The sequence below is a fragment of the Bombyx mori genome, chromosome 8 (assembly GCF_030269925.1).
Source record: "Bombyx mori chromosome 8, ASM3026992v2".
Classification (NCBI taxonomy): Eukaryota; Metazoa; Arthropoda; class Insecta; order Lepidoptera; family Bombycidae; genus Bombyx; species Bombyx mori.
The window spans coordinates 1,541,153-1,557,575 of NC_085114.1; the positions used below are offsets into that span (position 1 = coordinate 1,541,153).

At 38.5% G+C, this 16,423-nt stretch overlaps 1 protein-coding gene across 1 annotated transcript; it reads left to right on the top strand.

The window, feature by feature from the left end:
• Positions 1–2,700: 2,700 nt before the first annotated feature.
• Or-47 (olfactory receptor 47) lies at positions 2,701–16,053 on the top strand. The gene is given in 9 exon segments (NM_001111348.1): positions 2,701–2,854; positions 3,804–4,020; positions 6,014–6,124; positions 6,513–6,567; positions 6,844–6,960; positions 7,315–7,494; positions 9,026–9,133; positions 14,127–14,282; positions 16,000–16,053. Coding segments are annotated over 9 exon segments (1,152 nt in total).
• Positions 16,054–16,423: the final 370 nt, after the last annotated feature.

A 16,423-nucleotide genomic window follows, 5' to 3' on the forward strand; every position in this document is an offset into this window, starting at 1 on the left:
GGAGGGTGTCTATGTGTGTGCGGGCCGCGTGAGCGAACACCACACTCGCGTAAGTCATGACGGGCCTTATGCAAGTTTTGTAAAGTGTCACCTTGTTCCGAAGGGACATTTTACTCCGCTTACAGATCATGGGGTAGAGTCTACCGAGAATAAACGCGGCACGGTCACGGACTGATTTTATATGCGGGCGGAATGTCATCGATGCATCCAGGGTAACGCCCAGGTACTTGACCTTCCTGGCCCAGGGTATGGGTTGTCTAAAGAGAGTAATCGGGGGTGTGAGATTCCTCCTCCTAATCCGGGAGGAAATCCGTGTGGAGCTTCCCCTCTGAAATAGCACCGCAATACTTTTCGCTGGGTTGATGTCTATGCGCCATTTTCGGAACCACTGTCCTAGGGCTAGGGCTGCGCTCTGAAGCTTCTTCGCGATTAGGGACTTATTTCTACTAGAATAGTAAACAGTCGTGTCGTCGGCGAATAAAGCTAAATGGGTCGGTGGCGACCGGGGAATATCGTTGACGAATAAGCTAAATAGGAGGGGTGAGAGGACAGAGCCTTGCGGGACTCCAGCTGTGAGAGGTCGTGGGGAGGAGCGGGTTCCCTCGACTCGATATCGAAAAGAGCGGTTCGACAAGAAGTCCCGTATGATGAGCACGAGACTATCCGGCACGCCCATGTTGAATAGTTTGAAAATCAAACCATTGTGCCAGACTTTGTCGAACGCTTTTGCGACGTCGAAGAAGACATCAGATTCTGACCATCAGGTAAGGCATATTGTGTAGTACAGATGGAACTGCTATATTGAATACTAGCGGCCCGCTCCGGCTCCGCTCGGGTCTTTAACAAAAATTTCAACGATATTTGACGTTGTTTTATTTTTTTAAATAAAAGAACACTTGTTGCGGCGTAACTATAATAGTTAGACATATGCTGTCACTTTTTGTAAATAATAATCTGTTCTACAAAGTCGTAGTACACTATTTTATTCTATCATCAATAGTCTTCGCAGGGCACGCGATGTAAAGAATATTTTAGGTAATTTTTTACACCTTGGGTAACGTTATTGGAGTTTTAGTAAAAAAAAAAAATTCCGCCGTGTCGTTGCCGTGAAATAATTACTTTGGCATAACGTATTTATTTGGATAAGGATTAATATCATCTTAATAAAAATACCTTCAGAAATGTTTTATTTTAGAACAAATTTGGTTAGCATGAAAAACGTTATAGTGGCCAACCTTAACATATAGACATGTACTGTCGCGGACTTTTTATAGATCTTTTAAAGGGGAACAATTCTGTCATACATTATTTTAGCGAAACTTTAATCGATTCCGCAGCGCACGCAGCGGAAGCTCTCAAAAGGGAGAAAAACTCCGATTTTGAAACATTCTTTATTGGTGCTCCGCTTGTATTGATTTTAGGGTGATGTTGTATAGCCCATAGCCTTCCTCAATAAATGAGCTATTTAACATTGAAAGAATTTTTCAAATCGGACCAGTAGTTCCTGAGCTTAGTGCGTTCAAACAAACAAACTCTTCAGCTTTTTAATATTAAAAAATAAATACAGTCAAAACCGTTTACTGCGACATCGTTTAATACAACATGCCGGTTATAATAACCAAGAACAAAGGTCCCGGCTGAATGCCATATGACCGCCTTATTAAAAATATTGCTTTCTACGACATTGGTAATAACGACATACCTCATAAAACGACCACATTTAACTAATATTTCGGAGAATTAGATCTGTTAGAACGACCGGCTAAGCTGTATTGTAAACAATTTGAATAGGTATCCACATTTGTCTTCAATGGCTTTTAAAATCAGGAAAGAAAACAGTAGGATTTAGTTTAGTGTAGGGTCTTTTCTAATTCTTAGAAACAAAACACGTGCATGCGGTAGTCAAAGCCCGCTTCTTCATATCTCTTCAGTTAGTTTGTTACTTATCTATACACAAGACGCACCAAAACTTTGTGGAGTTATTCGTGAAACTTTCAAAATGTCGCAAAGAAAAAGAAAACAAATTAATATTGAAGAAAAATCGCGTATTATGTAAATATATTTTTCCAATAATTCCCTATCGATTTGTTTGTACTTGCGCGATACACATTAAACATCACCGGTTGTTACGACTATCGGTTTTTACGACTGAATATGAGCAGTCCCTTCGATGTCGTTATAACAGATTTTGACTGTAAATAAGTATAGAATGCAGAAAATAACCCTGTTTTTTTTTTAATACATTGTAAGGATGTCTATATTTTTGATAATTTCGACAAAGTAATACAGGTTGCGAACGCGAGCTGACTAAATTCTATGAAGTGAAAGCGTTCTGTGCTAACCACGTTTTTGGCGCCATGAAAACCCGTTTTTTACTATGAAACTTTGACGCTAGATCGTTATTAATGTAATAGTTATATAGCTCAAAGTATTGTTATTAAACACGAATTCACTTAAAACTATTCAAACTAAGTTTTTTTTTCTTACCTAAGCTGAGAGCCTTGAGAGGCTATTTATCTAAATAAAAGGTGTTAAAGAAATTATTGAATGCCGCCGTTATATAAAATCATATTTGGACCTTTTGTCAGATTCTTTCGTTCCGAACTGATCTTGAATTTCTCTTGAAGGCTTTGTATCATAGTATCACTAGCTTATGAAAACATTCAAAACTGATATCCTTCATTTCATCCTAGATCCATCATGAAGTTAGTCTTCGATAACTTCATCTTCGCTTTAAAGGTCACTCTGAACTGGTGTCGATATTTTGGTATCTTCATTCCTGATGAACTTACAGGGAGACGACAAAAATTATTAGTTCAGGCATACTCTGTGTTCATGTTCATGTTATTTATTGGTAAGCAATTTAAATTAATAATAAATGGGATTAAGTTTTAAGGGACACAAGTGGGCATTTTGGTATTATGACGTCTTATTTACTTTTTAAATATCTGTATCTAAATCCTAAGGGTCTGTCATTTGTTGAAATAATGACAATCATATTTTGTTGAATCTATAACAATCGTATTTGTATATAATCATGTCTAACATTTTGTCACATCTCCAAAATTACTGAAGCAAAATATGGTAGTAGTATTCCAATGGATTGGAAATCCTCGAACTCATTTTTTTTATTTACATGGGCGTATAAAGAAAATTAGTTTAATTCTAATCTATGGATAAATAAACATAGTCCGATAATTTTAAATCACCTTTAAAATGAGACGAAACATAGAATAAAGAATAAAATAAATCATTGTCCATATCAATTTCTATTAAGAACTGAAGCGTAGCATTAATAACATATATCGGGTACCGGGTGTATACATGAAGCTTTGGATATCCCGAACAACGCAGTAGTTGAAGGCAAAATAGAATTAAAAAAAGAAAAACTTACATGGGTGGAAGAGCTCACAGCCCACCTCGTGTTAAGTGGTTACTGGAGCCCATAGACATCTACAACGTAAATGCGCCACCCACCTTGAGATATAAGTTCTAAGGTCTTAAGTATAGTTACAACGGCTTCCCCACCCTTCAAACCGAAACGCATTACTGCTTCACAGCAGAGATAGGCAGGGTGTACCTACCCGCGCGGACTCACAAGAGGTCCTAACACCAGTAATTACGCAAATTATAACTTTTATTTATTTTATTATAATTGTTTAAAACGCAAAATATCATCATTTACCTCTCCAGGCTCAGACCATTTAGTAGCAGCCTGCATCAAGCATGCCTCTAAGACCTTCTTTAACTTCTCCGTGTATAGCATTGCTTAAAATTCCTTTTACCGTACATATTTCTCGCAGGGTTCTTCATCATCACTCAAATAATATTATTTATATTAGTATGGGGCGATTTAAGCTTAATGACTGACGTGGGACTCGTGCTAGGGACGAACCTAGCATTGTCAGCCAAAATTGCCGTGTTCTTTTTCAAACGAGAAGAACTCGCAAGTATTCTTAAGAAAAATGACGACACCCTAAGGTTTGAAACCAGAGAGGAAGGAAAGAAGATTATTTCCGAGTAAGTACATATTATCTATAAAAACACGTGTGGCACTCGGGGACTGCCGCGGTAAAGCTAGCATAGCATTTTTTATCAACTTATGCAATTATATATATAATATTATATTATAGACAATAATAATTTAATATTAAAACAATAATAAAATAAGACCACGCTATATTTATAAACATTAGCAAAAGCAAAACATTTAAATTAACTGTCCCCTTCACACTCATAAGCTAGACCGCGCGAGAGAGAGAGATGGGCAGAGTTTTCATGATGCGCATGCAGTGCGACGTCACGCCGCGCGCTTATTCACAAACATTACACAAGCGTGGCGTGTGAATGTGTTGAACGCGAGCTACATGGAGGCGGAGTGGGGGGGTGTTAGGTTTTATTTTCATTACGGAATTTCTTGATTCAGTCTCCGCGCTCAAAGTCTGCGATAAAAGCTATGTATACCTAATATATATACCTAAACTTGCCATAAATACTGAGACAAAGGAAAAAAAGAAATTCTATTGCAAATAACATCTATTACTTTTACAGTGTGTTCGTTTAATACATAAATATAAAACAATTTAAAGTATAAAAAGCTTATTCGAAATGGTCTCCATTGGCTGCAATACAGTCCTTTAAACGTTGAGGCCAGTTATCAATAGAAGGACGCACTCTTTCCATGGGAAAATTTTTGCACTGCCAATCGTACGAATTGTTTTAGGGACTCCAAATTATCATGGCGTTTAGAGCAAACCGTACTCTCTGAAACTGACCATAAATCATAATCCAGCGGATTAAGCGGATAGTTTTGTCTCTATTATAGTTGAATTAACATTTCATAGACACTTTCCCAGTTGGTGGGGGTTATTAATTTGTATTAATTGTGAATATTAATTTGTATTAATATTCACAATCGTATAGATATTTAAAATATATACGCATAAATACGGTCATTTTGTTTGTTAAAATGTTTCTCAATTGTAAAAATTTTCTAATCCGTAAACAAAATTTTTCAAAGGGAGGTCCTTTGCGTACCGCTTGTTTCGTTTTACCACCCTATTCTCTTTTAAATTATCAGTTAAGAAATGACCAGTACGTCTCTTATAGGCTGCAAGTCCTAAGTCATATTTAAAATACGCGACATGGTTCTAGGTGCTATCTTCCTCTCCCGAGATAAAATATTTTGCTTTCGGACAAGATTTCTTCGAATTCTTTCCCTTACTGCTTTGACCACCTTTTTCGTACGAACACTACGTAGACGGCCAGATCTTTTTCTGTCACAAACAGAGGAGGTCTCATTGCACCTATTAATAGCCCGGTACACAAACATTTTACTAATCCCAAGCGTATGGACAATTTTAAAAATTGCATTTGGCTCCATACCTACTTTGTGTAATGCAATCACAGCGATTCGGTTCTCTTTATCACCCCACTCCATTTTAATATCGCAAAATATTGTACAATGTATTGGCGCCATAATGAGAAAACTCAATGAGCAATCATATAAAAATGGCAGATTCCAAATTCAAATGTAATATTTTGTTTATTTTTAATTGTAACAGTATTTATGGCCAGACTAAGTATATCTATATATCTATATATAAACATGTACTATATCGCGTGGGCGGGGAAACGTGCTCAGCAGCTGGTTAAAAAGTAGTCTATACCTGTATCCTTTCTGTTAAAGGAGTAACAAGCCAATTAGAAAATGCATTTCCTCAAAATCGGCTTACCGTTTTGGGGCTGAAAATGTAACAGAGAGACAGAGCTTAATCAATATTAATATAATTTTTCTGCAACATAAATCATGAACGCCTACGTTCAGATTACGTGCAGATTAATCTCTCTACCAGTGAAAACTACATGAAAATCCGTTCGTCTATGCGGTCGCTTTTAATCACGAGATTGGCAATGGATCTTAGCAACGATGGCCAAGCAATGCACTTGATAGAATAGTTTGTTACATCAAAATTAAGTTCTTTATTAATACCAAAATATTCTTTCTTTTAAGAATCGATCGAGAAACAAATGCGTTCATGAAAGTATTTTTTTGTTTTGGAGTCGGTACTGTCATTGCGTGGTTCTTAAGCACACCAAAAGGAGAATTGCACATCGCTACTTGGTATGAATATAAGTAAATGTTTCGTTTTAATGATCTTATGTCGAACTAAATATGTAGACGCCCATAGAAATCACAACAGAAATGATACCACCCACCTTGAGACACGAATTCGAAGTCTTAACTATGGCGAACAGTTGCTCCACCCTTCGTTCTGGAATTGGAGACTGTGTAGTGACAAAAATTAGCAAGATGATATTTATCTACCCATACGGACTCACAATGCTCCATTTGAAACTTTGGTTCCATGCTTCTAGCTAGGCAGCCGCATCCATATTGTGATGTACTTATATTGGTCACGGTAGCAAAGATGATTAGATCAGGTGCCATAATAGATTCATCTTAAAAAAATACTTAGTACAATGCGGTTCCATATATTTCTTTATTTTAGGTATCCATGCGACACTAAGAGGTCACCAGCATACGAAATCATTATGATTCACCAGGTATATTTCACGTATTGATTTCTTTTTTTATCTACCCCCTGGTAGCGAGTCGGGCTTTCTCGTCGAACCCATTGCTTGCGACAAAGGGTCTAGCGAGTAAACTAACCCATAGACACAGCCTTCTGAGTTTCTCGCCGGATCTTCTCAGTTGGTCGCGTTTCCGATCCGGTCGTAAATTCTGCGAAGCGCTGCTCTTGCCGGGCTAATGTTGGCAAATGGCATAGACCTTGTTATTTTTTTTATATATTGTCAAGACTATAGCTGTTGCCGTCATAGCTGGCAATAACAGCGGACTTATTGATGCTGTCCATGATCGCTGTTTGTCGCTGCAGAGTGAAGTTAGTGGGACTATACTTGCAAACGATCTGCGATGATTTGCCGTGTAATGTCAAGGTAAGATTGTATAATTCTTGTTTGGACAAATTTCGAGTCCCCTATAATAGACAGAGAAAATTCATAACATTACCCCATTTTTACATTGACAGATACATTTTTCATTTTATCAAAAATGAAGTATACAGGTATTATGTTACAAGCAATGATAAGGTGTTCTACTAATTAGAAGGGGATTAAAACGTTATCATTTTTCAAATGGCCTCCGAATAAAACTGGATTGCTTTTGTTCGCTCTTCGGGCACTGGTTGTGGCGAGAGATGGGGTGCTATTGGAGCAGCTAGCCGTAAACTATTCGTTTATTTACTATGTATCAGTGGACAAACGTTAATATTATTACACAATATGTTTCAGAATAAACTGACATCAGATGAAGAGGTAATCGTCGCGAAACGTATCCGCGAATACGTCATCGAGCACCAAGCTATATTAGACTGTATTTCTGAACTGCAAAACCATTTTTCGCCTGCATTATTAGTTCAACTTTTGACATCAGTAGTGATCATTTGCGTAACTGCGTACCAGTTGGCTGTGGTAAGAAGGACTAATTAATGGAAAATCATTCCTTTTGCTCTGTTTTTTTTAATTATTTTTTTAATGCTTACATGGCTGACGGACTCACAGCCTACCTGGTGTTAAATGGTTACCGCAGCATTTAAATATCTATAACCTAAATGCCGCCACCCATCTTGAGATATGAGTTCTAATGTCTTAGTTTTTAAAGTACAACGGCTGCCCCACCCTTCAACCGGAAACGCATTACTGTTTCACGGCAGAAAAAGCCAGGCTGTGATACATACCTGTGCGGACTCACAAGATGTCCTACCACTAGTTATTGCGCAAATTATAATCTTGCGGGTTTCATTTTTCTTACACGATGTTATTCCTTCACCATGGAAGTCAGTCGCGAACATTTGTTAACTACAAAAATTGTTACTTGTCTGCGGAATTCGAACGCCGTTGCATCGCTAGATACGAATGCACCGGACGTCTTATTCTTTAGGCCACGACGACTACTGATCACTACAGATCGGTACTTTATGTATTTGTGGAATAGAGATTTGCTCAAAACAACTTTCGAAGGAGCAGGGATATGAGCGACATGGAAGGCGCCACATCTTGTAACACCGATGCACATGTTCTTCGTCGGCATCGGCAACAAATACCTACCCTCAAGGTAAAGGCCGATCCAAGCGTTTCAACAGAATACACGAAAAGCTGGGCTGCAGTCGCTGCAGTAAGCAAACTACGTTTCTAAGCGATGGTGTTTAACGTGATCTACGTTGTTGATACTAGAGCCACGTTTGGGCCTGCTATCCCCATTGTAAGACATTCTGTTTAACCGTGAAGGTCCACAATTTTAACCGGCCGCTTAATTCATACCACTCCTAGTACTTCGCTCTAACCCGCCCTACTGTAGAAAAAATACTACACCGCAATGGTCTTAGATAAAATATTAAAACCGTTTCAAAGTAGATGATATTGGCAAATGAAATTGAATGCATCTTCAGTTCATCAGCCTTCAGTTCACTAGTTCACGACTTCCGCAATTTATCTTCATCCATAGAAGCTTACCGGACCAATTATCAAAGAATACATTTCCAAACTATATAATCAAGCCACTAACCTACATGTAAACAAAAACAAACACAGATTCTGGAGGATATAACCGAGTTGGTGACAAAAATGATTATCAGCATGTAGTTTCTTAATTCATTAGTTAGTTTTCTTAATAGACAGATGTTCATACTTCGCACCGCATAGTGAGTGGTCACTGATGCTTACGGACATCAACAATTATAGAAGCTAAACGTTGCCTAACGCTTATGGCGCTTTTCAAACATTGGTGAAAGAAGAACACAGCGCTTATGAAATACCATGGGGTGAAATATATTCTAGATCCAGACGATACGTAGCAAAAAATACCTCAGAATGCGAATTATGGATGAGTACAGAGTTTCCGAGTGTTACGGAATAAACTCTACTCCGCTGGAGAGTGGCGCGACGATAAGTCGGTTCTGGTATAGTTAACTAGTTTATTACAAAAAGATTTTTGTATTTACAGGAAAAATCTTCTGACTTGCTGCGAAAGTTCACCATGGCTTCCTTTCTATTTGGAATGTCCACTGAAATGTTCATGTTCAGCTATCAAGGGGGGCACCTGTCACATGATGTATGTAATCTGTTGCCTTGAATTGCCAGCGTTAACGACCGCTAGAATTGGAACGCTTAGGCAAACTTTTAGTAAAGACATATAAATAAGAAATAGAAAGAATTTAATTAAGAACAGAAAGAATCTATGAATACTTCCAGAATAATACCGGTCTACAGCGCAAATAAAATAAAAATTGTGCGCATGAGAGAGACAGAGGGAGAGAGAGAAAAAGAGAGAGAGTCAGAGAGGGAAAGAGAGTATAGTAGGGCGAGAAACTGCAAAAAGTCATCATCATTATCCTGCCCTTCTCCCAGTCACCTGAGGTCGGCGCAACATGTTTTCTCCTTCCGTACTCTTCTATCATATTAGTCCAGGAGGAATCGGCGCATGAGTACCGAAAACTATTCCACCTCAAATTTTTTATATGATCCTCTTCAAATTGCCCTACTGATAATATAAATGCATGTTGCCATGGGGCAACCCCGGGCCATATTGTTTAAACCGAAATTGTTTAAACAATTGCAAGGAATTGTAATTTTTCAACCGGACAATTTTTTTTATTTTCTTTATTAGAATACAAATAAAAAGGCTCTTTGACTTTTTACGATAAAGTTAATATTTTTAAAGATATGAATTTTTAAAGGTTCGAAAAATCTCAAATTTGGGTACTTTGGACCCATGAAACATATATTAATATATTAAAAAAATATATATATGTCGGCGCACGCCAGGGATGGCAAAGCGGTAATTTCCGTCATCACTCGTATTTGGTTGAACTCAGTTTATAAAAAGTCAATAAAACCTTTTGAATAATAATTATTGAAACTTAACACACACAACTTTCACAATGACAGGGTAAACCGACAGTTTCGTTGCACATACAGACCGACTGACTAACTGCCAGAGACTCACTGACTGAGACGGACGGACCGTCCGATACGGGCTGAATGACTGTCTGACACGGAATGCCACGACTCTTTTTTTTTTTTTTTTTTCTACCTAAGCTGAGAGCCTTGAGAGGCTATGTCAGCGTAACCCTAACTTTTGTAGGTGAGCTCACGGGGCTCAAACCTGATGACGTTGCTAACACGAACCCTAGCAAGAGTCGTGCTTCGCAGAATCTACCACCGGATCGGAAACGCGACCCACTGAGAAGATCCGGCGAGAAACTCAGTGGGCTGTGTCTGAGAGTTAATTTACTCGTCGAGCCCTTCGTCGCAAGCGACGGGTTCGACGAGAACGGTGACCGGTGCTTGAAGTACCTAGAAGCACCGTTAGTGGATCGGGAGGATCCGAGATGACGTGTTTTGGGCGACGTCGACTGCTTTCCATTCTGTCCGCAGGATCGGGAATGTAGTTACCGGCGGCCACGATGAGAGGGTTCTCGTGTCGTGCCGCTTTATCGAAGTGGCGCGTAGACGCCGACTGCATATACTTACTGGTGGACTCTAAGTCCAGGTCGTCATGGAGGTCGACGTTCCTGACGAACCACGGGGCTCCGACGGCTATCCTGCAAAAACGGGATTGAATGACTTGGAATGATTTTAAGTGTATGCGGGCCGCGTGAGCGAACACTACACTTGCATAGGTCATGACGGGGCGTATGCAAGTTTTGTAGAGTGTCACCTTATTTCTAAGGGACATTTTACTTCGCCTACATATCATCGGGTAGAGACGTCCTAGAATGAAGGCGGCACGGTCGCGTACCGTCTTGATGTGGGGGCGGAATGTCATCCTACTGTCGAGGGTGACGCCTAAATATTTGACCTTCGGGGCCCACGGTATGGGCTGGTCGAACATCGTGATTGGGCGAACGGCGGGGGCGGGGTTATTGACGCGCCTAGTCGGGAGGGGGATGCTCAGCGTGGTGTTCGGAGGGCGACCCCTTTTGAAGAGCACCGCTGTGCTTTTCGTGGGGTTGATGTCGATGCGCCACTTCCGGAACCACTGTCCCATGGTGGTAGCTGCGGTCTGAAGTCGTCGATGAAGCAACGCCTTCTTCCTACACGAGTAGTAGATGGCGGTGTCATCGGCGAAGAGCGCCAGATGGGTCTCCGGAGACCGGGGTATATCGTTGATATACAAACTGAATAGTAACGGGGAGAGGGCGGAGCCTTGCGGGACTCCGGCTGTGACGTGACGGGGCCGGGAACGCGTTCCCTCGACTCGATATTGGAACGAACGGTTCGACAAGTAGTCTCGTATGATGAGCACGAGTCTGTCTGGCACTCCCATGTTATACAGTTTGTATATCAAACCGTTGTGCCAGACTTTGTCGAACGCCTTCGCTATATCGAAGAAGAGGGCTCCTGTCGGAATGGGTTTCCGCCTGTTCAGCCCTAGTAAGATGTGCTCCGTGAGGCACCACGACTCTGTCCACGTACCGCCATTTTATACTGTGGCGTTACGGAGTCTACCCTACATTTTGTGATATTTATCAAAACAACATTTCATCATTTAAAATAATAGTCAAAACAACGTCTTAATATTACTAAAAGTCTTTAACCACGACATATATATAAATAATATTTTTTTCTATATCTTCATACTATTACAATAGTTAATAATATTGTGAATAGAGATCTTCGATCAACAATAGTAATGCACCGACCCGAAATCTAGTTACTATTGTTGATCGAAGATAGAGATCTTAAAAAATTTCATTGTTTGTACCCTTCGATCAACGTTACTATTGTTGATCGAAGTTTGTACCTGTTTTTTAATTTTTAATTTCGCGCACTCACAAGTATGCGTCGCTATGAAATATTATGAAATATTATTTATATTTTTTTCTTTTTTTAATATATTTTTCAGGGGTCGAAAGTACCCAAATTTGAGATTTATTGAACCTTTAAAAATTCGTATCTTTAAAAATATTAACTTTATCGTAAAAAGTCAAAGGGACTTTTATTATTTGTATTTCAATAAAGAATATAAAAAAAAATTGTCCGGTTGAAAAATAACAATTCCCAGCAATTTTTTAAACAATTTCGGTTTAAACAATATGGCCCGGGGTTGCCCCATGGCAACATGCATTTATATTATCAGTAGGGCAATTTGAAGAGGATCACATAAAAAAATTGAGGTGAATAGTTTTCGGTACTCATGCGCCGATTCCTCCTGGACTATATACCATTTCTTCGCTCACTCCCCTCTTACCCATATCGTCTTTCACATAATCTATCCATTTCTTCTTAGGTCTACCTCTTCCGCTATATCCTGCAACTGCAAACTGAAGAAATTGCAAAAAGTATGAACAAGAATTCTTAAACAATATTATTTTGGTTTATTTCCGAACTATCGACAACAGCATCGGTTCATGCCGCAATTGGTACTGTAGCTACTATTGACTTATAGTGACTAAAAGAACTCAGTATTATAAATATTCTAGACTCAAAATTTTCCAAATATACTTAGTCTGAACATAAATACTGTTACAATAAAAAATAAAAAATATATATTGCAAATAACATTTATTCATTTTACAGTGTGTTAGTTTAATACATAAATATAAAACAATTTAAAGTATAAAAAGCTTATTCGAAGTGGTCTTCATTGGCTGCAATACAGTCCTTTAAACATTGAGGCCAGTTATCAATAGAAGCACGCACACTTTCCATGGGAAAATTGTTCACTGCCAATCGTACGGATTGTTTTAGGGACTCCAAATTATCATGGCGTTTAGAACAAGCCGTACTCTCTAAAACTGACCATAAATCATAATCCAGCGGATTAAGATCGACGGCCAGTCTTCAGCTCTGATGAAGTCCGAAACGTTCGTTTCCAACCAAGACTGCGTAAACCGAGCTTTATGACCTGGCGCCGAGTCTTGCTGGAAGGACCATTCTTGATTATTGAACATGGTGTTGTTAAGGGGCTTCACTACCTTCTCAAGAATGGTATCTTGATACACTTGTGCCGATGTTTTGATACCTTTTTCACAAAAGTATGGCTCAGTCACTCCTTCATAGCTAATACCCCACCAAACCATCACTGAAGTTGGATAGTGCCCACGTTGCACTCTGTCGACTAATTGAGAAGCTTCCTTAGAGCTTTGAGCATAAATACGGTAATTTTGTTTGTTAAAATGTTGCTCAAGTGTTGCTTTCTCATCCGTAAACAAAAATTTTCTATGACCTCCTTTTGCGTACCGCTTCAGTAGTTGTTTCGATTTTACCACCCTATTCTCTTTTAAATTATCAGTTAAGAAATGACCAGTACGACTCTTATAGGCTGCAAGTCCTAAGTCATCTTTTAAAATACGCGACATGGTTCTAGGTGCTATCTTCATCTCCCGAGATAAAATCTTTTGCTTTCGGACAGGATTTCTTCGAATTCTTTCCCTTACTGCTTTGACCACCTTTTTCGTACGAACACTACGTGGACGGCCAGATCTTTTTCTGTCACAAACAGAGGAGGTCTCATTGCACCTATTAATAACCCGGTACACAAACATTTTATTAATACCAAGCGTATGGAGAGTTTAAAAAATTGCATTTGGCTCCATACCTACTTTGTGTAATGCAATCACAGCGATTCGGTTCTCTTTATCACCCCACTCCATTTTAATATCGCAAAATATTGTACAATGTATTGGCCCCAAAATGAGAACTCAATGAGCAATCATATAAAAATGACAGATTCCAAATTCAAATGTAATATTTTGTTTATTTTTAATTGTAACAGTATTTATGGCCAGACTAAGTATATCGATAGAAAATATAATCTATGATAGTTCCGGATCGTGTGGTCAGTTCGTTATTCATCCTTAAATCAAATTTATCTTGTAATAGGGAATGCTGTGTTTATGAAACAATGACCTAGCTCGCTTTCTCCCTCTCTCAACGGTCGAGTGGTTCGCGAGACGCTTTGCCTATTTTCTCACTCTCACTCTTCCTAAATAGTATCTTTTCTCTCTGGCCGTAACGAATCTGTCGCGAGTTAAATTTTACCCTCAAGGCGTCTAAACAAGTTTTACGTCAACTACATTTCTATTTTACGTTCTTTGCAGAGTATGGAGGTGGCAACGGCAGCGTATAGTTGTCCTTGGTACACGTTCCCCACATCGCTCAAACGATCACTGTTGGTGATCATGATACGCGCCCAGCAGCCGGCTTTACTCACAGCTGGAGGCTTCACGACCCTCTCACTAGAAACTTTTGTTACAGTAAGTTAGGAACCTCCACACGCACTATTTTCGTTTTTCAGTAGACGTTGTCGTCTTTTAAAGACAGCAAGAGCATCGGTCTGTTTTCGGTTCGGCAAGAGACCGTTGCGACGTCGTTCTTAAAGACATTTCGTCTTTTCGCATTTAAAGTGTACAATTTCCAAAAATATTCGAAATTGAGTTAATATGCGGAATCATTTGGTATCACCAGTATTTTTCTAATAAATACTGTCAAAAGAGCGTTTTAGTTTTTTTTGTTTACCTATGTTTTGACAACTATTAACAAAATTAATACATAATTATATCTTACTTTAAAAGACAGTTAATGTAACTGGTAAAAAATAAAAAAATAAACGTTGGAAATATGATTAATATTTAAAAATATCACATGTAAAACCTTTAAAACACTCAACTGTAAAATTAATAAGTTTTGAGATTATACAGTTTTAATGCGAGAACACGATTTCACGCATAACGTTCATAATAAAATTATACTAAGCATTTCAACGCTAAGCATTGATTACGTGAAGCCACGAATGCGTCTTTTTGTTTTAAGTGCACTGTTAGCGTGCTCATAACTTAACAGAATTGTGAGGAATAGAAATAGGCCGTGCACTACTAACTTGACCTGCAGTTCCCTTCGTAGAATGTGAGCTTCAGTTTTTGAGGGCCACAGCTTTTCGTCACCACTCGACGGTTCTCGGAGACGGATGTGTACGCGATGCTTAATGCAATTTTGAACGTGCGTAACTAATTTTAAAATGTTGTAAATTAATTAAGTAGTATTTACTACTGAAGAAAAATGAAGATATCTTTTTTATTCTTTTTTTGGCTTTTTTATTTTTTTTAAGGGATTTCATGACCTGGTAACTAAGACCTTTAGGCCAAGTCTTATTTTAATTTATATTCTTATTTTTATGAAAAATGATAATATGAAGTGAAATGAAATAGGATGATATGAGATGAAATATAATCTCAGTAAAATGTTGGTCATTTACCGAGACTTTTTCAGTAGACTTTTTGGAGGAACCCCACGAAGCTACGTACAGCGACTTTGTTTCATTTTCCCACATTTGTGCACTTTCACAGATATTAAACAGTTAATAAACCACCGTTTTTACACATTTTAACCTGAATAAACACTAAATAGACAAAATAAAACAAATCACACAACCTTTTTTACTGGTGGTAGGACCTCTTGTGAGTCCGCGCGGGTAGGTACCACCGCCTTACCTATTCTGCCGTGAAGCAGTAATGCGTTCCGGTCTGAAGGGTAGGGCAGCCGTTGTAACTATACTGAGACCTTAGAACTTATATCTCAAGGTGGGTGGCGCATTTACGTTGTAGATGTCTATGGGCTTCAGTAATCACTTAACACCAGGTGAGCTGTGAGCTCATCCACCCATCTAAGCAATAAAAAAAAAAACATCACTTCTCGCTTTCCCCCCAAAAAGTCACACTGTTCCAACAGTCTCAACCATAGATAATAAATACACTTAGATTTCAACTTTGACATTTGCCATCCAAGTTCTATTCTCGTTGATTTTAATTATTTCATGTATACATTTTGGTATACAAATTTATTCTAGATTTAGAATAAATTTGTATAGTCTACTTTGTTTCTATGAAACATCATATCAGCTATGCAGCATACGGCCTTTTTATCCATGTCTTTTTTTTGGCAATGCCGATTAACTTTTGATACCTATATTTACAGATAATGAAAGCATCATACCGTTTCTTCACCGTTCTTCAGGAAGCTACAGATTGAACTCACCTTTTATGCCTGCCATTCACGCACGGACTAAATAGTTTCCAACCCACTGGGATATGACTTGTCAGTGCGACTCTTGGCAAGCATTCCTCAAACTGGCTACAGCTCGACACAGACTACGGCAATGAGGCCTACATTATCTTTAAAATATATTTTTTTAATACTGAAATATAACTAAGTCGAGCTATTGTTGTCACTTTTCTATTATTCAAAATGCAATAAAAATAAAGTCGAGTATTAATCTACTATTAAATACACCAACAATTTAATATATGCTTTTAAAAACACTTCATGCTTCTTTATAAAATCACTTTTGAAATATCCATCATTTGATTAATTTACTGTTCTTAATTAAAGAGATTGGAAT